Consider the following 23,891-nt stretch of genomic DNA (forward strand, 5'->3'; position numbering starts at 1 on the left):
GGCATAGGGTGGCCTCTCCCCCGGGGCGGGGCGACCCCGCACTTGGCAAATGTCTGCGGAGAGCCTGGTGAAAACTCGCGCGGCCCTCCCCTTAGGGGGCGTGACTTTCCGAGCAAAGCGGGATTCTACTGGGCATTTGTCTGCGCAAAGCGGCACATCGCGCTTGATGGGCGTTGGAGGCGTGGCCCCCGATCGGCCGGCGAGTGCGCTGCGGGACTCCATCGCTCTGTGACGCAGGCGCGGGCCCGAGCGGGGCGGAGTCGAGCCTGCCGGAGCTCCGCCCCCAGCGGAGGAGGCCGAGGCCGGGGGCGTGTCCGGGGCGGGGCCGTGCCCTGCCCCGCCCGGTCGCCGAGCAGTGGCCAGCGCAGGGAGGGCCCGGCCCCGGGATGTGAGTGAGGCAGGGGTGGGGGCGCGGGGTGGGGCGCCAACCCAAGACCCCGGGGTTCCCAGGGGTCCCCGTGGGCGGGAGCGCGAGTGCGCGGGCTACCCTGCGGGCCTTCAGGTGCGTGCCCAGGTATGGCGGGCGAGGGGGCGCTCGGGTCTGGTGCGCCCAGGCCGGCCTCGCGCCACTTCTCTGCGGTCCGAGGGACCGGTGAGGGTCGCGGGGCTCCGACCCGGGCGGGGCCCAGCGACAGGCGCGGGTCTGACGTCTGCTCTATCCCGGGCTCCACCGGCTGTGCGGAGGTCTCCCGCAGTGGCAACAGCTGGCGCCGGGTTTCTGGTCCCTGTGCGGAGGTGTAATGGGGGGGGAGGGGGATCAGCTGCGCGGCTAGACTGAGGTGATCTCCATTCCCGGCTGCGGGTTGGGCCTCAGTCTGCGTGAACCCCGACCTGCTGTTTCTGGGAACTGTCATCCCCACCCCCAGCTCTCAGGGATAGGGCGCTCTCTGTGCTCAGCTGTTTCGGTGCATCATCTCGCGACAGCCACATGTTTTACTTAAGGAAACTGAGGCCTAGGGCCACACAGCTTTTTAGGATAATTGTAATAATGTGGAGGGGACGTGCCGAGGCCTGGCAGCCAGATACACCTGGGTGCACAGCCGGTGCTGCACCCACCCGCAGTGTGACCTTGGGCACGCCTGGTTCCCCCTCCAAGCCTCTGTTGGGACCGGTGGCGCCTACCTCCCAGGGCTCCGGTGAGGTTTGGGTTGGACAGTGCAGGGAGAGAGCCAATGCTCAGTGAGGAGCTGCTCTCATGACCGTCGTTGCTGTTGCTAAGAGGCCCTTTTCCTGCGGCTGTGGAGCTGTGTGGTCAAAGTCAGCCGGCAGCGAGGAGGAGGCTGCTTTCCACACTGAGACTGCCCCTGTCTCTGTGTCTGTCCCTGTGCACACGGAAGGCCACACACAACTCAGCTGTACCAGCATGTGCCGGAGACACGCTGGCCCATCGTGTATTCACCACGCTACAACATAACCTTCATGGGCCTGGAGAAACTGCACCCCTTTGATGCGGGAAAATGGGGCAAGGTGATCAGCTTCCTGAAAGGTATGGAAGGCCCTATCAGACCCTACAGCTGCTTCTTCCAACCCACCCCTCTCTCCCGGCCCCTCCCTGTGTCTTCCCTGACACAAGCCGCAGTCTCCCACCTCCACTCTCAGCCCTCAGACTGCCTTCCACTCATGCGGGCAGAGTCTTTTCAGTACAGGCGTCTGAGCATGATATGTCCCTGCCTCAGACCTTCACTGCTCCCCATCACTGTGGGCTTAAGTCCTGTCCCTGTCCGTGGAGGCCCACCAGGAAGGTGAAGTTTAGAGCAAAATCCAGTGTCTGTTCCCCATAAGCTCCGAGAGTCCAGGACTAGAGAGCCTTTGCTCCAAACCCTACTGATTGCAGATGGAGGAAATTGGAGCCCCGAAAGGTTAGGAAACATGCCCAAAGTCACACAGCTACCAAATAGCAGAGTGGGGTCTGGAACCCAGAGCTTCAGGCTCGCACCTGTCACAGCTCATTCCACTGAGCAAGGTGGTGCTCCGGATTGTGCTTTCTACTTCGGTTTGTAATCCAGGGGTCTGGTTTAGGTGCGAAATTCAGGCATCACAGCAGGCTAGTGCGAGAATATTCTCCCTTTTCCCTGCATTAGGGGTTCCTCAGTTAACAGAAGTAGGGAACATTACCTGGCATAGCACGAGGCATTGTGGACCTTTAAATCACACAATCCTGATCATGCCATGGAGACAGTTTCGCTTTGGGGCTAGCCTGTCTTTAACACCTAAGCGCATCTCCCTTTTTAACAAATCTAGAGCGAGCCACACTGTTGCAGAAAATAGAATCAAATTTCAGATTAATAGCAGTTTGTTTGTATCGCATATGTTTTCTATTTTTGGTTTTTCTATTTATGGCAATTGGTTTGGATTTTCCATTTGCAATAGTAACCAGAGTGAGCATTCAAAGAAAACTATTAAGTAGAAGAAGGACAAGTGGTGTGCCAGGATGGTGAGAATACGCGGGGCCAGCCTGTTGCTCATCTTGCTTCCCTGACTGTGGTCCTTCATGCGCTGTTTCCAGCAGACTCAGCCTGAGTCACTCCCCCCATTGCCCTTTCTTGGGATCCTGCGTTACCCAGTAGCTCAACATAGGATTCCTTGTCTCCCTCATCTCTGAGCTGACAGTCCTCCCGAGTTCCCTGCTTCCTCCTCGGAGGATGTGGGTGGAAAGGAGGCAGGGGCCACATGGTGCTGCGAGGAAAAGAGCTGGCCCTTTGCCTGAAGGCAGTGGGGAGACTTGGAATGTTGTTGGGGGAGGGGCGATGGAGAGTGCCTTCTGTATGTGGAGCGATGTGCAGGAAACGTATGGGATCATTTGCTTTCTAAGGGTTACACATTAAAACAGTTTCTTGGGATTCTGACCTTGTCCCTTTGATTCCCTAGAACCCAGAGCATCATGGTCCTATTCTCACTGTGCCCCAGACCACTTCCTGTTTCTTCTTTGGCGAAACAGAGCAAATCTTGTCTGGTGGATGTGAGGGGTGATAAAATACTGCAGTGTTTCCCCAACATCAGTTATTTGCAAACCACTCTGGGGACCTTGCCGTTTCCTTATACCACCTGCTCCGTTATTTACTTCATTTTTTTTTTTTTATTGACTTAGCCTCTGCTTAAAAAAAAAACTTAAGTAAACTTGTTTTAAAAGGAAACATTATATCATCTAAATGGGAAAAGCCAGTTTCACTGGCCATAAATAGAAGGTCGTGGTCAAAAAAAATAAATGCAGGAAAGCTGTGATTCACTTCAGGGTGCTGCAGTCTGTGAGGTCGCTGCTTTTTGGGTTAAGAAGGGAGATGAGCGAGGGTTAGGCAGGCCTGAAAGACCACACCACCCTGGGCCTCCCGTGACATCACCAGAAGGTGGAGAGGGAGAACTGATCAAGGCTTTTTCTCATTTTGAGTCAGCCTTATCGACTCATGTGCCACCTCCTGTGAAAGCTGTCCAGCTCACCTCTCAGCTGTTGGTGGCTTGGGAAACCCAAGGATCGCCTCATGCCCAATGCCTAATGCCCTCTGGCCATTGTCCACACTGGCCTGGGAGGCGACCTGTTTTCAAAAGCCAGCCGTTTCCCACCTCCTCTGGGGCAGGGCTAGCAGAGGCTAAGCCTGCAGCCTGTTCCGAGGGGTGGTCTGGAGCCGGGTCGGCCATGAGGCCATCAGGGAAGCAGGGTGCCCACTTTGTGGTTTCAGAAGAGAAACTTCTGTCAGATGGCATGCTGGTGGAGGCACGGGAGGCTTCGGACGAGGATCTGCTGGTGGTGCACACGAGACGCTATCTCAACGAGCTCAAGGTACAGGGTCTGGGGCCTGGGGAGGGCTGCTGACCAGGAGGGGTGGTCAGAGCAGGGGCAGCTCGGTCTGGGGAAGCACAGCCCCAAGGGGCTCCATTCCTGCCCCTCATGCAGGGGGATCATGTGAGTTTGTGGTCCCCAAGAGAAGGAGAGAGGTGTCAAAAAGGCAGATACCAGGGATGGGTTAGGCTGCTCCAGGGGGTAGTGAGCTCCCCATTCCTGGGGGTATGAAAGCAAGGACGACCACTTGGCGGAGTTTGCACCTTCATAGAGCTTCTACATTAGTGCCTTTCAATCTGTGTTCTATGAACAGGCCTCGGAGACCCTTGCTGACATGCTGGGTGAGGGGACACCAGCCCCTTGTCCTTATCCAACCAAAGCTGTCCCACATAGGTCTATTTTTATATCGGGCTGACGTTTGAGGTTCTTTTCTAAGAGCTTCTGCTGCTAAAGACTTGTTGAAAACTGTTGGGCCAAAAACTAGTGTGAAACTCCCCAGGTCTGAGCAAGGGATATACACAAGTGGCCAGGCAGGTGGTAGTGGTGGTGTATGGGGCAAACTGGGGGGCTCCTGCCCCTTCCCAAGTGGGTGGCTGCCTCTCAGCTGCCCTGGGGGCCCCACGTGGCCAGAAGGCCTGGCTTTCAAAGAAAAGTGAGAAATTCAGATTAAGTGGCAGTCCCTGGTTTCTTAATGCGGCAGCTCATTTCAACATTTGTAAATCCTACCCGCAGACCAAACTGGGCCTCCAGGCTGCCTGCTTGTGACTTTTTTCCAGAGGAGCTCGTGAAGCTGTCATCAGTGCTGAGGTTCTGAGGCCTCTGCGTGGGGAGCTCGTCTAGAGGGGAAGCGAGGCTGGGGAGGTGCGTCAGAACCTGGTGCTGCCAGCCTGCCCTGGTGGGGGCATGGTCGGGGATGCCACAGGTCCTCTGCCAACAGTGTGGGAGCCCAGAGCCCCGACCCCCACCTTGTCTTAGACTCAGTGCCACAGCACATGCCAGAGGTCACCAGGCCCCTCCCCTCTATAGGTGGAAAAGCCTAGGCCCTGCTCAAGGTCACCCAGGAGGTCCAGCAGCCCTCAGGGAGACCCCAAGCAGGGCATCCAGAAACCAGTCTGTCTTCCTGGTTCCTGGTCACGGCTGCTACCCGCCCTCCTCCCCCCCTCTGGCCAGAGCTGTGAGAATTCTAGATGAAGCCGTGACAGTGTCAGCTCATGAAAGATTACCAGGAAGAGGTTGCAACCTGGCTCCTGGGAGAGAGAGAGGTGTGCGAGGCCTTGGCAGGAAGCCCAGTCCTTGGCTGCCCTGGTTTCCTGGGGCCTGGACATGCGTGGTCACAGTCCATAGCCCAGGAGCTGGGCCAGGAGGACATGCCTTCCAGAGTCCAGAGGGTGAGGGTGGGGAACAGGGACCGATGGCGACGGGTCCGGGCAGGGAGAGACCAGAACAGAGTGGGACCAGGGTGGATTGAATGTGAATGTGCCAGAATAAGGCTGAGGGGGAGGGGGGGCTAGGCTCCAGCATGCCACCTGCTTGAGGAGCCTTCAGGGGAACTGTGCAGGGCTGACTGTGTCCCTGGCCTTGGGCCCCCAAAAGCCTAAAGGCAGCTTACTATGTGATAGGTAATAATTAAAAAAAAGTATTAACAGGTTGAGACCTGAGTAGGCAATTGAGGTCAAGGGCAGCAGGAGCATTCAGACATGCCAACTGAAAGGATTAACGAAGATGCTATGGTTGAGCTTATATATTTGGCTTGGAGCTCCCTGGCAGCAAGAGCAAAAAGAGAAACAGGCTGATTTCAATCACACCTACTAAGGTGAAGCATTCAGTCATTCAACACATCTATACCAAATACTGACTGTGTACTGGGTACAAAATGAAGAATAAGCAAGTTTCTCTGCTCCCATGGATTTGCATTTTTGTTGTGGAAGACTGGAAATAAAGAAGTAACGACCCGAGAGGATTTCACAGAGTACCAAGGGCTGTGAAGGGAAAAAAAATAGAGGGTAACTTAAGTGGAGGGTGGAGGGTGACTGGGTAGTCGGGGAGGGCCTCACAGAGGTGAGGTTTGAGCTGAGACAAAAGAATGAAGAGCGTGTGGAGCTTTGAAGGAAGAATGTTCCAGAACCACATACCTACAGGGGGAGGGGACTTTGCCTCCTAGAGGGAAGAAGGATGCTCAAGGGAATAAAAAGCTGAGGTGGCACAAGATGTGGTCAGGGAGGCCAGCAGCACCAGGCCACACTGCGTCTTGCAAGCCGTGGGCGGAGTTTGGATTTTGTTCCAGATACCATGGGAGAGCCACATGGTATGATGTGCCCTTGATGCTCAGGCAGGAACCACCATGCCCATTTTGGCACTTAGGGGCTGCAGCTCAGGAGCATTCCCCTTGCCTCTATTCATCCTCATCCCCTTCCCCTCCCCCCCCCCAGCTCTCTGCAATGTTGCTTTTCTTTTTTTTCTCTGCTGCGGGCATCTGGAACAGTGCCCTGGAGAGTTCCTGCTGGTTTCCTCAGCTGTTCTGTGTGCACTGTGGGAGGTCACCCTCTCCCCTGTGCTGTCTCACCCATGTTCCAGGGCTCACGCCTGGCCCTGGCCTGGTGTGGCCTTCGATGCTTAGTCATCCAGGCATTGAAGGGGATACAGTACCTGATGTTTGCCAGGTGATGGCCATTCAGGGAAAGAAATGTGTATTGAGCGCCTACTGTGCGAAAGGCCCAGAGTTTGCCCCACTGAAGGTGCTGGTTGGGTTGGGCCAGGGCCAGGCTCCTGCCTTCTGCTAACCCCAGTGACAGTTTGCCTGGGGTGTGGGGTGGCATGACACAGATCTGACATCTCGTCCTTGTGCACCCTGAGCTAGGCAGCGCTCGGGATACCTTTATACGGCAAGTGTTTTGTTTTGTTTTGTTTTTTAATCCGGCAACTGTTTAATGAGCACCGTGCTCTGTTCCAGGGGAGGTAGGATAGAACAAAAGAGATGGAGTCCCTCTCCTTACGGAGCTGACATCTGGGGGGGTCAGCCAATAGACACGATAATCAAGTCAATGATCTGGTGTGTTAGAAGGCACTCAGTGCCATGGATGAAAGTGTAGCAGGAAAGGGGGAGTAGGGGCTGCAGTTTGAAATAAGGAGGTCAAGGAGGGACTTACTGACATGTGATCATGGACTGAGGGCAGTGAGGGAGTGAGCTATGGGGGCATGTCGAGGGAGTGCATTCCAAGTATAAGGATTAGCAAGTGCAAAAGCCCTGAGGCAGGAGTATCTGCAGTGTGTTCCAGTATTGCCACTGGATCGGAGGGAACAGGAGGGAGACTGGCAAGAGATGGTGTCAGAAAATGATCAGGGGCCAGACCACACAGGGGCCTTTTGTGCCACTGCTGTTTGCTCTGAGGGAGGTGGGAGCCAAGGAGTGTGTTAAGCCGAGGGATGTGGTCTGATCTAGGGTTTAGCAGGATTGCTCGGCAGCTGTGATGAGAAGAGGCTGTCAAGACAAAAGCAGGAAGATCAGTGAGGAAGGAGGTCGTCGCAATAATCTGGTGAGAGATCTGGGCTCTCAGACGAGGCTGGAAACAGCGGCTGTGGATTTTGGGGGAGTGGTAGTTGGAGTTTGCAAAGAAGAGGAAACAGTAGAATTTTCTGTGGTTCAGACTGGGTATGCGGCATGCGAGAGAGAGAGAAGCCAAGCTCACCTGAGCCTCAGGAAGTCCAGACACCTCTTGGGCCTGGTCACCGACCTCCCAGCACTCGGAGTCCTGTCTGGGAGGGAGACAGACCCTCGCACCAGAACACCAGGGGGCTAAAGGCTTAGAGAGTCTCTGGGGAACTGGGCCCCCTCTTCAGGCCACTGATTTCTCTCTCTCACTTCTCTCTTCTTCCCCGAGGGGGCTCTTGTCTCCTTTTCTTGTTAATTATAGTAAAATTCAGATAGCATAGCCAGTAGCCATCCTAAAGTGTAAACATCAGTGGCATTTGTTACATTGACAATGTGGTGCGACCATTGCTGTTTAGTTCCAAAATATTTTCGTCGCTCCGACGGGAAACTGGTACCCACAAAGCCGCCGCTCCCATTCCCCTTCTCCCCGGCCCCTGGCGACCACCAGCCTGTGTTCTAGCTCTCTGCACTTGCCTTTTCTGGAGGCCTCACATGCGTGGAGTCACACAGCACGTGACCTTTGGCGTGAGGCTTCTATCAGCAAGCGCAAGCATAGCGTTTTCAAGAATGATCCATCCCATGGCGTGAGTCTGCGCTTCATTCCTCATTGCGGCTGAATAAGATTCCATTGTGTGGATAGACATTTTGTTTATCCGTTTCTCAATTGATGGGCATTTGGGCTGCTTCCAGCTTTTAGCCTTTTGTTGCCATGAACACGCATGTGCAAGTCCATATCTGAGTCCCTGTACTCAAGTTATTTAGGTTATATAGGGGTGGAATTGCTGGTCACAGGGTAACCAAGGGGCGAGCAAAATGACTCCCACAGCAACTACACATTTTACCTTCCTAACAACTGTGCACAAAGGTTCCGATATCTCTACATTCTCACCCACGCTTGTTATTTTATGGTTTTTGTTTGTTTGTTTGGTTGGTTGGCTGCAGCGACCTTAGTGGGTATGGAGCGGTATCTCATTGTGGCTGTAATGTGCATTTCCCTGTCGGTCAATAGCACTGAGCATCTTTTCAGCCACTTGGTGGACATTTATATCGCCTCTTTGAGGACGTGTCTGCTCAAGTCACAGGCCCAATTAAAACATTTGGTTATGGAGTTTTAAGAGTTCTTTGTATGTTTTGGATGTTATGTGATTTGCCAATAATATCTTCTCCCATTCTGTAGGTTGTATTTTCGCTCTCTTGCTGGTGTCCTTGGATGCATAAAAGTTTTGAATGTCGCTAAACCGCAACTTATCTTTTTCATCTTTTGTTGCTTGTGTGTTTGGTGTCACATCTAAGAATCCATTGCCAAATCCAAGGTCATGAAGATTGACCCCGATGTTTTCTTCTAAGAGTTTTAGCTTGTATTTAGGTCTTTGGCCCATTTTGACTTAATTCTTATATATGGTGTGAGGTAAGGGCCCAACCTCAATCTGCTGCATGTGGTCTCCAGTTTTCCCAGCACCATTTGCTAAAGACACAACACTTTCCCCATTGACTAGTCTTGGTACCCTTGTAGAGAATTAGTTGGCCATAGATGTATGGATTTACTTCTGGACTCTCCGTTCTATTCAGTTGATGTATATGTCTCTCTTATGCCACTGCCATATTGTTTTGATCACTGAAGCTTTGTAGTAAGTTTTGAAATTGGAAATTGCGTGTTCTCTAAGTCTGTTCTTTTTCAAGGTTTTTCAGCTATTTGAGGTGTCTCGAGATTCCATATAAATTATAGGATCAGCTTCTCTATTTCTGCAAAAGAGGCCATCAGGATTTTGATAGGGATTGTGTTGACTCTGTAGAGGAATCCGGAAAGTATTGCCATCTTTACAATATTAGGTCTTGAACCCATGAGCACAGGTTATTTTTTCATTTGTTTAGATTCTTAAGTTCTTTCAGCAGTGTTTTGTAGTGTTTAGTATACCGGTCTTGCACCTCCTTGGTTAAATTTATTCCCAAGTATTCTATTATTTCCATTGTTATTTTAAATGGAATTACTTTTTAAATTTCCTTTATGGATTATTTGTTGCTAAGGTATAGAAATACAACTGATTTTTGTGTGTTGATCTTGGATCCTGCAACTTTGCTGGATAAGTTCTTCAGTTTAATAGGGGTGTGTGTGTGTGTGTGTGTGTGTGTATTCTTTAGGATTCTCTGTAGCTAACATTATGCCATCTGTGAATAGAGATTAGTTTTACTTCTTCCTTTACAGTTTGGAGACCTGTTATTTCTTTCCTAATTGCTCTGGCTGGAACTTCCAGTGTGAGGTTGAATAGAAGGGGCAAAAGTGGGTATCCCTCTCTTGTTCCCGATCTTAGGCTGAAGGTTTCCAGTTTTTTAGCACTGTGTATGGTGATAGCTATGTGATTGTGTGTGTGTGTGTGTGTTTGCATGTGCACGTGTGGATAAATGCCCTCTGCCAGTGTGGCAGAGTTCCCTTCTGTTTCTAGTTTGTTGATGGACTTTATCATGAAAGGGTGTTGGATTTTGTCAAAGGCTCCTTCTTCATAAACTGAGATGATGGTGTGGATTTTTTTCCTTTCTCTCCTTTTGCTCCCACTTCCACTGGTGGAAAGTTCTGACCCAAACCAAGCAGTTGGGGCCTCCACATGGGGTTGCAGCCAGTCTCTACTGGGGAAGCTCGCAGGCCAGGCCTTTTGGTGGGCAGTGGGCATTAGGCTGGGGTGGTAAAACCTCCTCTGTTTATGTCATTCATTCATTCATTCATTCATTCATTCATTCATTCATTCATTCAGCACTATGGGCTCAAGTTCGCTAGAGCAGTGGTTCTGCAACTTGCTTAAGCATTGGAATCCACTGGAAGGCTTGTCGTGATGCATATCACTGGTCCCTACTCCCAGAGTTTTGGATTCGGGAGGTCTGGAGAGGAGACTGAGACTCTGTGTTTCTGACAAGTTCTCAAATGCTGGTGTTGCTGGTTTGGGAACTATACTTGGAGAAGCACAGCCCTAGAAGCAGAGCCTGTGGTGGGGATGGAGGTGCAAGGGATTCCCTGAGGGCAAGCCTCGGGTGACACCTGTAAGGGGGGGAGGGGAAGCAGCTGGGCACACATATGGCCTCACCTGACCCCAGGAGGGCTCTGCATTTGTGCTGTCTTGGGAGCAGAGGGCCAGACTGTCCTAGCCCCTTATCAGCTAGTCATCCAGCTCTCCTGGGCGGTGCAGGGTGCAGGGGAGGTGGCCTCCTCCAGGGAGTGTGTAGGCAGGGAGGAGTCTGGGCAAGGGTGGGCGGCATGCGCTCTAAGCACCTGCTGTGTGCAGGCTTCACTCTCAGCATCATCTGTATAGCAGGAATGAGGATGAGTGTGTGCTTACACTCCTGGCTGTGGCATCCTTCTGGAACAGACAGATAACAACTGAGACATATTGTAACGCCAGGTAGAGACAGGTGCTGTGCAGAAAGATGAGGCAAGGGCAGGGGTCGGGGTGGAGCCGGGGGGGTCTTCAGATGGGGAGTTGAGGACAGGCCTGGCAGATTGGTCTAAGGCCCCGTTTTAGGCCTGGTGGGGAAGGGTCCCTGTTTCATAGATGAGGAGACGAGACAGAAGTAAGGGTTGTGTCCAAATTGACACAGCAGTGGCAAAGCCCAGAGTCGGACCAGTTTTTACTCTGAGGAGGACTTCTGAGTCCTGTCCCCACCCTACTCCCATCTAGCCCATCCCTCAATGCCCTTGCCTGGGGCCAGGCTCTCAGAGGGCCTGATCTGGGTGCCCTCAGCCCAGCCTGCTGCCCTGCACGCCCCTGTGTAGAACCTCCCCGCCCACCCCCTCCAGGGCCCAGCCACCAGCCTGCCCCTCCCACCCCGTCTATTTTTCACCCTGGCCACTGGTGGTTTTTCTGGAGCAGCTCCGTCCAATAGAACTTTTTGCCACGGTGCACATGTTCTGGAATGGCCCCGGCCAGTAGCCCCTAGGCACACGTGCCTATCGAGCAGTTGAACTATGACCAGTGAGACTGAGGAACGAAATTCTGTTTTCTTGATTGAAGTAACAAAATTCTAATAAAAAATTTTTCATTTAAAATTATACCCAAGTAGCCACGTGTGGCTGGTGGCCGCTGGATGGGACAGCATGAGTCTAGCTCATCAGTAGGCAGCACCACTGCCTTGCACAGAGGCCACGGCTGGGCCCGGGAGAGGGCTGAGCCGTTTGGCACCATCTCTCACTGCCGGAAGTGGAGAAACGTTGGCAGACGTGACTCTTCCCCTAAGGGGACTGGTCCCCTTGGCTACATACCAGACGCGCTTCTGGTGACTTTATACCCGGCCCGTGGAAGATTCATTCCCTAGTGTATCCCACGTGATTGCAGCTTTCCAAAGGTCAGTAGGCGTTGTGTAAAAAGTAAGGCAGGCCGGCAGAGGTTTGTGGCCAGAAAACTCGGGCAGCGGATAGGATTCTGTACGGCAAAATTTCGAGCCCTTTACATGTTTCCCATGTGAGTTTCCAAGAGGTGGACAACATAAGCAGTGTTTCCCAGAGTCATTTGATGTGGAACCCTTTCCTGGTAGTGCGCTGGGCTAGGCAGTTGCTGCGGAACATACTTTAAAACATGCCCCCTTCGTGGTTTTGTGTCTATATGGGACCCCTCAGGAGGCTGGGATAAGCTTTCATTTTCTTCCAATCCTTATTCCCTGCTAGCTTGCTGAGGGAGAGAGGGAGGCAGTGACTTAACATGTTCCTTCAGTGGCTGAGTTGTTGTTTTCACTGTTTATTCATAGAAAACTGTGGTTCTGGGGCTCCTGGCTGGCTAGGTCTGTAGAGCATGCAACTGTTAATCTCAGGGTCATGGGTTCAAGCCCCACGTTGTGCATGGAGCCTAATAAAAAATTTAAAAAAAGGAAGAAAACCATGGTTCCATGCCTCCCATAGGCCAAGCCTGTGTTGGGCAGTGGGATTGGTGTGAGGAACAGTCAGAGCTGGCCACCTTCCCTTCTCTGGGTCTGTCCCCCACCACACGCACACACACGCACACGGACAGGTCTTGGAGCATTCCAGCCTTCCTGGCTGGTCTCAGCCCTAGCACCCATACCACCTCCCAGGCCCTGTGATGCCTCCATGGTGCAGCTGGGAGGCCGGGGGTTGAGGAAGGCTGGAGGGCCACCTCCCTTTTCAGACTGCAAGTGGTCTGTGGGCCATACGCCACGTTCACCAGCTCCTTCACTTGAGTGAGGGCTTCCCCAGCCTACAACTGTCCTCAGCCTTGGTGGCCTGGGTGGGGGCTGGGGGTGGCCACACAGGTATTCAGTGCAGTTCAGGCAGCCTGGGTTTCCCAGCACACCTGGACCCTATGGAAGTTGACATGGGGCCTGTTCTGCCTTCTCTCCCTGGCCTCAAGTAGTGCCCCCTGGCTAAGGCGCCTGCCAGGACCTTCCCAGGCATATGCCCTTTCTGCTGTCCTACCTCATCCTTGGCCCATCCTCTTTCCTCTCTGCTGACTCCTCGCCCTTACTGAACATGCCTCTCCTGCCCTAAATCTCCTCCCCTGGTGGGAGAACCCAGTGGCCATGCTCCCCGTTCTCAACACCTCCCTTGGCTTACTCCTTCCTGAAACTCCTCTCTGCCTGGCCTCCTGAGGGCCATACCTCTGCCCCACCCCCACCCTGTCCCAGGACAGCCCTCAATTTTCACAGTGGGCTACCCTTCTGGCCCTTGCCTTCAGGGTTGGAGTCTTGGGGTTCCAACCTTGCATCCTGGACTCCTCTGTCTGCCCATCCCCTACGTGCTATCTGCTAACCTTCCCCATCTCCCCTCCTCTGGACCCTCATTATTTCTCGCTTCCTCCCTGGGGCTGCTGCTGCTTCTATTCAAGTTCTCCTAATTGGTCCTCCTGCTGCAGCCAGAATAGCTTGGGCAAGCACCATCTGATGGCTCCCTGCTGCTCTGATGAGGCTGTCTGAGAGAGAACATTCTCTGGCAGCACAGGCCCTACGGGACAGGCCTGGCCCCGCCCCAGTTGTACCCAACTTCTCGTGAGCGCGGACTCACTTCCCTTTGCCAGTAGTTGTCTTTTCACCTTGACTGTGACATCCGGGCAACTCCCGTTCACCTTCAGACTCAGCTTGGAGGTCACTGCCTCCAGAAAGCTGCTGTGTTCCCACCTGGACCCAGACCATGTTCTCCATCAAAAGGCTTTGCCACATTGCATATGAGTGCCTCCCTGCTCGGCTGTGGGCTGTGTCAGAAGGACAGGAGTAGCCCCCACCTTGGAGCCTCAGTAAATATTTACAGAGTGCCCTGGGCCCCTCTGAGGCTCTGCCTGGGGTCAGAGGAGAGCAGGGAGCACGGACCCAGGTACATTCTCAGCCAGGCAGCAGATGGTTCAGGATCTGGGCCCATGGACATTTTTCCCGGGGTCTGGGAGGGTCACAGGGAAAGCTGTGTCCTAATCTTCGTGCAAATGCCTTTTGGGTACCCTAGACCCTCCTGCCTCGGTAGCCAGAAACGAGGGCCTGATACGCCTTTTGAAGGGAGGACCGGTTCCTAGTGGATGACGAGGTCATGTGCCGGGGAAGCGGACCTGGGCTTCCAGTGCTGGCTCTGCCATTGACTCACTGTTTGACGTTGGAAAGAAAGATCTTCCCAGCTCAGGGCCTCAGTGTCCTCCCCCTTCTGTACAGTGGGTGGGCTGGGCCAGGGCTGGGTCTGCCGCCCCTGTGACTTGGCGTCCTCTGCAGCTCTCGCTCTGGGCGCAAGAGGGCAGCCAAGGGCTTTGGAGGAATGTGGGCCAACAGCTTTAAGGCAAGGAACTGTTCTTACTGAGCCCAAAGCTGGGTCAGGGGCTCTCACTTCTTACCAAAGGAACTGCACTTGACTGGAAGTTCTCCCAGGTCACCTGGAAACTGGCAATCTGATTTCCCAGCTGTTGCCTCTGCGCTCTGGGCATAACGACCTGTGTCTCCTTCCACAGTGGTCCTTTGCTGTTGCCACCATCACAGAGATCCCCCCTGTCATCTTTCTCCCCAACTTCCTTGTGCAGAGGAAGGTGCTGAAGCCCCTTCGGACCCAGACGGGAGGAACCATCATGGTAGGTGGGGATGCAGGTGGGAGGAAGGGCTGGGCTTGGGACCCCACACCTCCGGGCCTTTGCCCACTCTGGGCTCTCCATCCGGAATACTCTCCTCCCACTTTGTAGTTGAACAAAATCCTAAATAGTCCTCAAGGCACAGTAACAATGACTCTTTCTCCCAAAGCCTTTCCCACTTGGGGACACTAGAATTCCTTGTTCCTTCCCCCATGACCTCCTATGAGAGTTACCGTATTTGCTGGTGTATAAGATATATCCCCTTTCCCCAGGGGGTGTATCCTCAAGCTATGGCTATAGTGTTCTCAAGTCAAGATGGCAAAACCAAGCCCCCATGGCTTCAGTGATGGGCGATGCTCCCCTCACTGCCCATCATGGGGGTGACAGTAAAGAATACTTACAGCAAAAGTAGCTTCTTCATCCCATATGTAGTTGTCTTTAAAATTAGCCACAGGCTGCCGAGTTAATTGGAGGTAGAGAAACATTTCAGATTTAGATGTAGGATAATCTTTTTTTAAAGAATATTTCATAAATATTTGTTTTGAGAGAGAGACAGACAGAGCATGAGCAGGGGGAGGGGCAGAGAGAGAGGGAGAGAGAGCAAATCCCAGGCAGGCTCCCAGCTGTCAGTGCAGAGCCCAATGTGGGGCTCAAACTCACAAACCGCAAGATCATGACCTGAGCTGCAATCAAGAGTCAGAGGCTTAACGCACTGAGCCACCCAGGCGCCCCCTAGGTGTCGGATGAATTCATCCAGAGCCAGATCAAGACCTATTGATCTATAGTTTTCTTTTTAGCTTTGGAAATTTTTGTTTTTTGTTTTTGTTTTTTGTTTTTTTTAAATATCACTGCCCACTCCCAAACCATGATTTCCTACAAGATTTTGGTATTCACCCTACCGTATTTCTGTGGGTCAAAAATTGTCTATTTTTCCATCGAAAGCCTCATCAAAATCCTTGTCAGCTCACGTGTGATCATAACTATTTAACTTTGATTTCTTCTAGTCGCCTCTCAGAATTGCGGTTCTGCGGCTTTGCAGTTCTCATAGAGCAGCCAGTCTGGTACTTCCAAGACTGAGTCTGAGTCTGCTGGAGGGTGGGGGTCTCCTGAACCCTACCTCATAGATCATCCTATGTCAGAGCTCTCTGGAAATGGTGTTTATGGAATGAATGAATGAATGAATGAATGAATGAATGAATGAATCAGTTAATCAGTGAATGAATGAGTGAGGGAATTGGTTGCCTGTGCCTCTCACCTTGTGCTTGTCTCCAAAGGCAGGGAAGCTGGCCATGGAGCGAGGCTGGGCCATCAATGTGGGTGAGTGCCCCAGCCGGTCTGGCTTGCTGGGTCCTTGGGCTGGGAGGGCCAGGAGGAACCTGAAGGCAACCACTGTGAGTTCAGATGCTCTGGTGCCTTCAGAACCACCCTGAACCTCCTTCTTAAAGTGGTCTGGGGGGGGGGGGGCGGGGATTCGGCCATCTGGTGCCTGGGAGGGACCAACCAGTGCCTCCATCTGGTGTGGGATTCTCATCTAAAAGAGTTCTCCAGATGGCTCCCCAGCCCTGCCTTTGCATACTTCCAGTGACAAGGGGCTCACTCTGTCTGTAAAAGCCTGCGTCATCCCCTGGGCAGCCCTGCGTGGGGCTGAAACCTGCAGAATTTCAGAGTCTTTCCTGAAAAACTCCATCAGCCTCCCGGGGCCCAGGACAGCCTTCAGGGCCACGGTCACGTAATGGGCAGACAGGCCCAGGGTCAATGCCGTGTCAGGGACCCGAGGGCCAGCACTCCGGAGTCCCCTGGACTCTCCCCCAAGACTGGCTCACGGGAGGGTTACACAGACGTTTTTCCTCATCCCTTCCTTATGTGTCCCTCACCGAGGTACAGCACTTCACAGTTAGCAAACCTCTTTACTGTCTGGCCTCTCATTTGAGCTGGGCATTATCATGTCAGCCCCATCATATCGATGAAGAAATGGGTGTGGGAGAGAATCCCCGCCTTTGGCTGTGAGCTCCACAAGGCCAGGGCTCGGTCTCTTCCATCTTGGTATTGCCAGGTACTGAACATCGGATCTGACATCACCGTGATGTGACGGTCTACTGCTGAACGGATGGATGAAAGAGGCATGCCCTGTGTGTGTCTACAGTGGGGTCCCCACGAGGGCCTCGGGAGGCCCTTCCCCCGTGGAAGATGTTATGACCTGATAGAGGTTAAGAGGCCAGGTCTTGATCCAGCCTGGGTTTGAATCTTGGTTCTGCTGTTAGTGAGCTGTGTGATCCCAGGCAGGTTGCTTGATTTTCTGTGTGCCTCAGTTTCTTCATCTGTAGAATGGAGGTAATGGCAATCGTGCCCCCACTAGGGGCTATAGGGAGGTTTCAGTGAGCTCTGTGCCTGGTTAGGAGTTCATTATTGGCTATTATCTTGTTAAGATCCATTGACAGCCTCTTGGCATGAGAATAGGCAAATCGTTTGTAGCTGTGAGCCCTGGACCCTAACTGCTGGGTGGGGCAGTTGTTGGGCTCAATTTCAGAGGCCCCCGAAACTCAGGTTGCAGGGCAATGGGCTCTCAGGGGGGAGGTTGTGGCCGGACCCTGGTGTCTAAGGCCTTCCCCATGGCCATGGGTGGCCAAGACCATCAGAAGGTGCCCTTCCTGACCATCCCTTTCTACCACCTGCAGAATCTGGGTGGTCCCAGGGTAAATGGGTCCCCCATAGCCCCACCACCCCTCCCTGGCATGGGAAATCACTTGGGGGCCGGCCTGGCTCTGCAGAGGCAAGGGACAGTTTGGGGAAAGATAAGCTCCTAGCCCTTGGGGGTTGTGACAGGCACCGTGGACTCACTCGTTGGGACAGCCTGCGAGGTTTCTTGCTCCGGGTAGGGATGGCTGTGATGGTAAAGCTACCTCCTGACTCAGGGATGGTGACGCACCTGGGTGCTCAGTTCAACTTGCCGACCTGGAGTCCTGGGAGCCTGTCCCTGGGAGCTGAGCAGGGACGGGATGTGGGGAGGATGTAGGGGCGAGGCAGTGCCTGGCCCTGACCACGCTGTGTCTGCCCTTCCGCAGGTGGAGGCTTCCACCACTGCTCCAGTGACCGGGGCGGAGGCTTCTGTGCCTACGCGGACATCACACTGGCCATCAAGGTGCGCCCGAGCGTGCGTGGGGGCTCGCCTCCAGGAGCCCTCCCTTGAATCCCCCCCCCACCCCCAACTTGGGGTTCTCCTCCGCATTACAGAGAAGGGAACTGAGTCTCAGAAGGGGAAGAAGCTGGCAGGGACTCCAATGCAGATCTGACACTTTCTGTTTTTTTTTTTTTTTTTTTTTTTTCGGGGTGGGGGAGAGAGAGAGAGAGAGAGAGGGAGGGAGAGACAGAGGGAGGGAGGGAGGGAGGGAGGGAGCAGGAGAGGAGCAGAGAGAGGAGACAGAGAAGTCCAAACAGGCTCCGTGCTCGATCCCACTAACCATGAGATCAAGAGTCCGACGCTTAATCGACTGAGCCACCCAGGTTTCCCTCATTTAATCCTCATGTGTGCAGATGAGGAAAACCAGGCCTGGGGAGGTAAGGTCATACGGCTGAAAGGTGCAGAGCTGGCATTGGCCGACACCTCTGCTGGATTGCAGAGCCCCCCTTAACCACCCTGTGCCTGGCCTTGTTCTGGGCATCAGGAATGGACTGACGTGGCCCCTGTTCTCTCAGGGGCCTCTGTGTTAGGGCACACAGACTAATGGTGGGAGTAAGCAGGTCAACAGACCCTGGTCATTTAGAGAGGGTGACACACAGGAGACCTTCCTGGGGGTAGGGAGGGGAAGGAGGGCTTCCCAGAGGAGGCATGAGAACTTGGCCTTGTGGGATAAGGCAGAGGGCACAGCCTTGGGGAGAGGTTTCACCTTCTTAACCCGTATATATTCCTCTAGGAATCCCGGGCTTTCTCTAAGAGCTAGCCCAACTGCCCCACTCCTAATCTCCAGCCCTTCAGGGCACAGCACATGCTGCCTCCTCCAGGGAGCCTTCCTTGACCATGCACATATGCTTCTCTTGAGCCACACAGTTCTGAGTGTGTGAGGTCTTTGCCCGGTGGCCTGATTGCCCACAAGCCTGTCAGGCCTCCCACCTGGCCCCTTGCCAATTGGGAATCCCCAAGGGGCTATGGCCTCTGGCTTGTCTGAGTCCTCACCTCCCCCTCTCCTCCCCTGGCAGTTTCTGTTTGAGCGAGTGGAGGGCATCTCCAGAGCCACCATCGTTGATCTCGATGCCCATCAGGTGAGTACCCTGTGGGGGCTGCAGTCTCATGGCCCCGCCCCCCCAGCTGATGCCCATCAGCTCTGTCCCACAGCCCCCTACTGTGGGGGGCTCCCTTCCCCCTGGGAACATTGGCAAGCCCCAAGCTGGGCCTCTGCTCCCCCCACCCTGATCTGCCTCTCCCCTCACTGCTCATCCTCTGTGCCTCAGGCCAAAAGTGGAGGGTCGGTCTTTGTCCCTCTGCGCCACTCAGCCCAGCCAGGGCACGGGGTCCGCCTCATTGTTTCTGTCAAACCAAAGGATCCGTCCTCCCTTCTGAGTGCCCAACACACCTGGCTGATGGCTCTTCCTAAAGCCCAGGGTGGCAACACCACTCTCACGCCCTGAAGCCTGCTGTGCTTCCTAGTCAGTTTGGGGTGCCACCCCTGCACGGAGCTGAGGACTACTGTGGGGCTGCACCTCAGACAGATGCTCACACGCATGATTTCAGTCTTGCTCAGGTTCCGGGTTACTTCTTCCTCAGGGCTCCAAATATGGGGCTGGCTCCTCCGGTCAGACTGGGCAGGGTGTCACCTGGGCTCTTGAGGACACCTCCCCCCCCCACTGCTGTTGTGCCTGTGTGCCGCTGGGCACCCCGCAGTGGAGTCCTATGACACTGAGCTCCGGAACTAAGCCACACCTGCACAGCCCTTTACAGGTTCCCTTTCACGTCCCTGATCCCAGCCGATCCCACCACAGACTCCAGAGGGTGGCAGGGTTAGAACTCCTTTCTCATTCCATGGAGAGGAAACTCAGAGGGCTGGGCCCCGCTCAAGGTCATGCTAGAAGGTCATGGGGCTGCGTTTTGAGGTTGAATTCCAGCTCTGCTACTTAATAGCCATGAGATCCTTTGCCTCCAGGGACCAGCTGAGCTCCGCAGGCTCATGGGGCATTTCCTGGGGTGGGCGTGTGCAGGCTTCCTGGCCTTGCTGAGGGCCCCTGTGTGCAAGCAGCTTTTGTGTCCTCTCCACAGGGCAATGGGCATGAACGGGACTTCATGGGTGACAAGCGCGTGTACATCATGGATGTGTATAACCGCCATATCTACCCCGGGGACCGCTTCGCCAAGCGTAAGCTGCCCCCTCATCCCTCAGTCTTCAGTGCGGTCGTGCTCATATGGAGCTCTCTCCTGAGTATTCCCTACATGCTGGCCTCTGCAGAAGTCACTTCATTTGTCCTCAGCAGCCCTGGAGGTGGGGGTGTGTTCCCATTTTATAGATGAGCAAACTGAGACCTAAAGAAGTCACTTGACCCACCCGAGATCACATAAACCTGTCCGACAAACACATGCGCGGGTTCTTACATCAGGGTACCCACCAGGAGAATAAAAATACACCCCTCCTGGGTACGCATTTGTCTGGTGGCAAATAGGGAATGACAAAAAAGAAATGAGAGGAAAAATATGAGAAGTCGAAAATACAAAATAGAAGTCGAAAACACAAAATGCATTTTCAGATGTCAAATGTAACAGTTGTGAAAATAAATGCAGGGAGGTTAAACTTACCAGCCAAAAGGCGGAGACTCTCAGATGAACTTTGAAGACACAGGGCCCCGCCCGCTTTGCAAATAGGGGACACAAGTGCAGGAAGGGCACGTTTATGCCGGTGCATCTGCTCAGGGTCATTCAGCCCCAGGTGTGGCCCAGGGGCCTGGTTTCTGGTTAAGGTGCTGGATTTGGGCCTGAGGGCACAGCAGGGTCCTCATTTCTGGGCAGAGGCTCCAGATGTCATCGACAGGGGTCTGGAAATCCCCAGGGCAAAGTGTTTCTTCTGCACTCCCTTCTCTCCCTTGGCCGCGCCCCCTTTGCGGCTCTTGGCGCTCTTTAGTTTCATTTGGGGCGGAATGAATGAGGGGGAGCAGTGCTGGAGTCAGACCGTGTCCGATCCTGCTGGGACACTGACTGGGCCCTCCTGAGCTCGTTGGCCTTTCTTTGCCTACGGGGCTACTCCTGTCTCTCCCTCAGAGGCCATCAGGCGGAAGGTGGAGCTGGAGTGGGGCACGGAGGACGACGAGTACCTGGATAAAGTGGAGAGGAACCTCCAGAAAGCCCTCCAGGAGCACCTGCCGGACGTGGTCGTGTACAACGCAGGCACCGACATCCTTGAGGGCGACCGCCTTGGGGGGCTGTCCATCAGCCCCCAGGTGCGTCCCCGCCCTGAGGGGGTTGCCGGGGGGGGGGGGGGGGGAGGAAGGGGGGGGTGTGTGCAGCAGGGAAGGTGGGCGGAAGCAGCGGCGATCACAGCGGAAGCCGGAAGCCGGCTCTCCGGAAGCCGCAGAGCCCCGGCCGCCCGCCCGAGTCAGCCTCCCCCTTCCCCCCACAGGGCATCGTGAAGCGGGACGAACTGGTGTTTCGGGTGGTCCGCGGCCGCCAGGTGCCCATCCTCATGGTGACCTCGGGCGGATACCAGAAGCGCACGGCCCGCATCATTGCCGACTCCATCCTTAATTTGTACAGCCTGGGGCTCATTGGGTCTGAGTCCCCCAGCGTCTCGGCACAGAACTCGGACACCCCTGTGCTGCCTCCCGAGGTGCCCTGACCACGCCACCCTTCTGTTCTTCTGCGCGGTTCCCTGCCTGCCTCAGCCCGGCCCGCCCCTCAGCGCTTCTCCTTTTCTAACCACGGGGTGGTGGGGGCAGCTGCCAGGAGGTGCCGAGGGGCAGGGGCCCGTCCCCGACCGGGCTGGCCTTAGGGGCAGCCCCTCCGCTCTCCCCATTGGGTGTCAGAGGGTCTCCAGGCCCCTCTGTGGGCGGGGGCAGAAGGCAGGGCCTGAGTCCCAGAAGACCTCCCGTGGGGCCCCAGGTCTGACCAGGCCCTGCAGAGGCAGGCAGTTACCTGAGGAGGGAGAAGGGCAGGTGAGGCTTTGGGGGCAGGAGTCCTGTGATTTGCCCCACCCTTTCGCCCTCACCTCGGGCAGGGCATGGGGAGCCATGGGTGCCCGTGTCCATGTGGGGGGGCCTGAAAGCTGGGTGCTGCAGCGAGGCCTCTGGAGGGGGACTCTGGATTCCCAGCCAGCAGGCAGGACGCCTGGTCCTGGGTGTCCTGGATGTAAGGGGTGGCGGGGAACGGGGCTCGAGTGGCGTCTCCCCTCTGGTGTTCCCCTTCAATAAAGCAAGGGCTGGACCTGCTTTCCTAGGGCTCCTCGGTGCTGATAAGGAGAGGAGAGGCCTGAGGAGCTCCAAATCTGTGCTTTAGTCATGGTCCTGCCTGTCAGAGATGGGCCTCAGCACTGGGGGCTTGAGGGGGCTGCCAACCCCGCTGAGGAGGGGACAGAGGAGGGTGAGGCCCAGAAGGGGACACTGGGGATGGGGACAGGTAGCCAAGCCGGGTTCTACAGGACCTGAGGCCCCAGGTGAGGACGGAGGTGCCGGTGGTCAGGCTGGAGTTCTGGGAAGGAGGGCAGACATATCCATCCTGGCCCGTGGGTTGTAACGGGTAGGACCTGGGGCAGGGCCTTAGGTGGGGCTATTGCTTCCAGTGTCCAAGGTCCCAAGTGGGCCCTGACTTCTGGTCTTTGAAAAACCCCAGACCCTGACCTTGTTCTCAGCTCTAATCTGAAGGGGACACCCTGGGCCCCCCGCAGAGAGCTGGGTGGGGAGAGCATCCACCCTTCATTACCTGAGTGTGTTCTTAGCGATCAAAGGTGGGGTGGGGAGAAAAAGTGGGCCAGCGGAGGCACATCCCGGTCCCCGGTCAACCGCACCTGGGGGACTCCCGTTCATTACCATGTGGGGGTGCTCCTGCATTTCCCCACTTTCTCCCTTACACTCCCTTGGTGCTCCCTCTGCTGGGGGACGGGAGGAAGGGCTTCAAAATCGTGAACTGTCAAAACGGCTGACCTCCTGGACTAGACCTCGAGGCACTAACCACGCCCTTGGACCCCCTCACCCGCCCCCTGCCCTTGCCGTTGGTTTCTCTGCATCTGACTCAAGGTACCTAACATCCCCTCATTTCCACCTGGGGCCTGTGACACGTGGGGGCAGGCAGTGGGCTGGCTTCATCACCGTTGAGCTTCTGTTTGTAGAGAACCATAAAGGCTCTTGATCGGACTGGCTGCTGTGTGTTCTTGAGATGGAGCATCCTTACCTCCTAAGGATTAGAGGAAGTAAAGATTTAAAATCCACATCGAACGAGGCCGGACAGGGCCTCTTTCAGAGAGAAAGAGTGAGAATGGGGAGAGGGGCAGAGAGAGAGAGAGAGAGAGAGAGAGAGAGAGAGGGAGGAAGACACGGAATCCAAAGCAGGCAATGCGGGGCTCGAACTCACGGACCGTGAGATCATGACCTGAGCCAAAGTCGGACGCTTAACCAACTGAGCCACCCAGGTGCCCCTAGTATCTGTTCTTAAGACCTGAGTTGTCTGCTTTTGGTAAGTGATACCCCAAGTTATAAAAACCCAAGGGAACGTGCCAACTTTGTGAAGTGCTGAGTCTCTAGCCGAGCACCTTGCTGACCAGGATGGGGGGGGGGGGGGTCCTGCAGCCCAGGGTGAGAGGGGGGACAGGCTGGGGGAAGTCCAGGGTCAGACATGTGCTATAGGGAGAACTTGGGGGGCAGGAAAGCTTGGGAAAGCACTCTCTGGTGGAGCCCGCTGGGAGCAGCCCTGATGCCCGGGAGGCATGAGATTTCTGCAGGAGACTCCATCCAGAGCCTCCTGGAGATCTGGAGCATGAACATCTGGCATGGGAGGCAGGGCAGTCCCTCTCCCCCAGCACACAGGGGAGCAGGCAGACCTTGGAACCCAAGCCCACGTGGGAGCCGTGCTCTACCTGGGCCTGAATGTGGGGCCTTGGACAAGTGGCTTAGCCTGTCAGAGCCCCCTCCCTGCTCCTCCTGTAGACCCTGGTGCCATGTCTGGCTGGTGGGCTGGCTGAGGCCTGGGGAGAAGGGGTTTCATCTGCCCAAGTTATAGCTCTCTTCTCCATTGGGGCCGGTTGGGGGACACTCAGGCGTTGGAACGGCGGCGCCCAGCTATGACTAAGCCACCCGCAGAATGCCCGAGGCTAGGCCAATACAGCCCTGGTGGGGGGCAGAGGCCGGAAATGAATGTACCAGCCCACTGCCTTGGGCATAAACAAAGGTGGGTGCTGGCCCAGGGCCCTTCCCTGCCTAGCAGGACTCCCAGGCAGATCTGAAGGAGACTTTTAGGACCCTCCCTGGATCC

The 23,891-nt window shown here is 55.0% G+C and overlaps 1 protein-coding gene across 1 annotated transcript; it reads left to right on the forward strand.

The window, feature by feature from the left end:
* The first annotated feature begins 234 nt into the window (after positions 1–234).
* HDAC11 (histone deacetylase 11) lies at positions 235–22,777 on the forward strand. Its single transcript, XM_027042741.2, has 10 exons — positions 235–388; positions 1,338–1,486; positions 3,675–3,775; positions 14,342–14,458; positions 15,730–15,772; positions 17,518–17,594; positions 18,650–18,712; positions 19,704–19,800; positions 20,694–20,872; positions 21,052–22,777. Coding segments are annotated over exons 1-10 (1,044 nt in total). The 5' UTR covers positions 235–386; the 3' UTR covers positions 21,268–22,777.
* Positions 22,778–23,891: the final 1,114 nt, after the last annotated feature.

The sequence above is a fragment of the Acinonyx jubatus genome, chromosome A2 (genome assembly GCF_027475565.1).
Source record: "Acinonyx jubatus isolate Ajub_Pintada_27869175 chromosome A2, VMU_Ajub_asm_v1.0, whole genome shotgun sequence".
NCBI classification, from domain to species: domain Eukaryota; kingdom Metazoa; phylum Chordata; class Mammalia; order Carnivora; family Felidae; genus Acinonyx; species Acinonyx jubatus.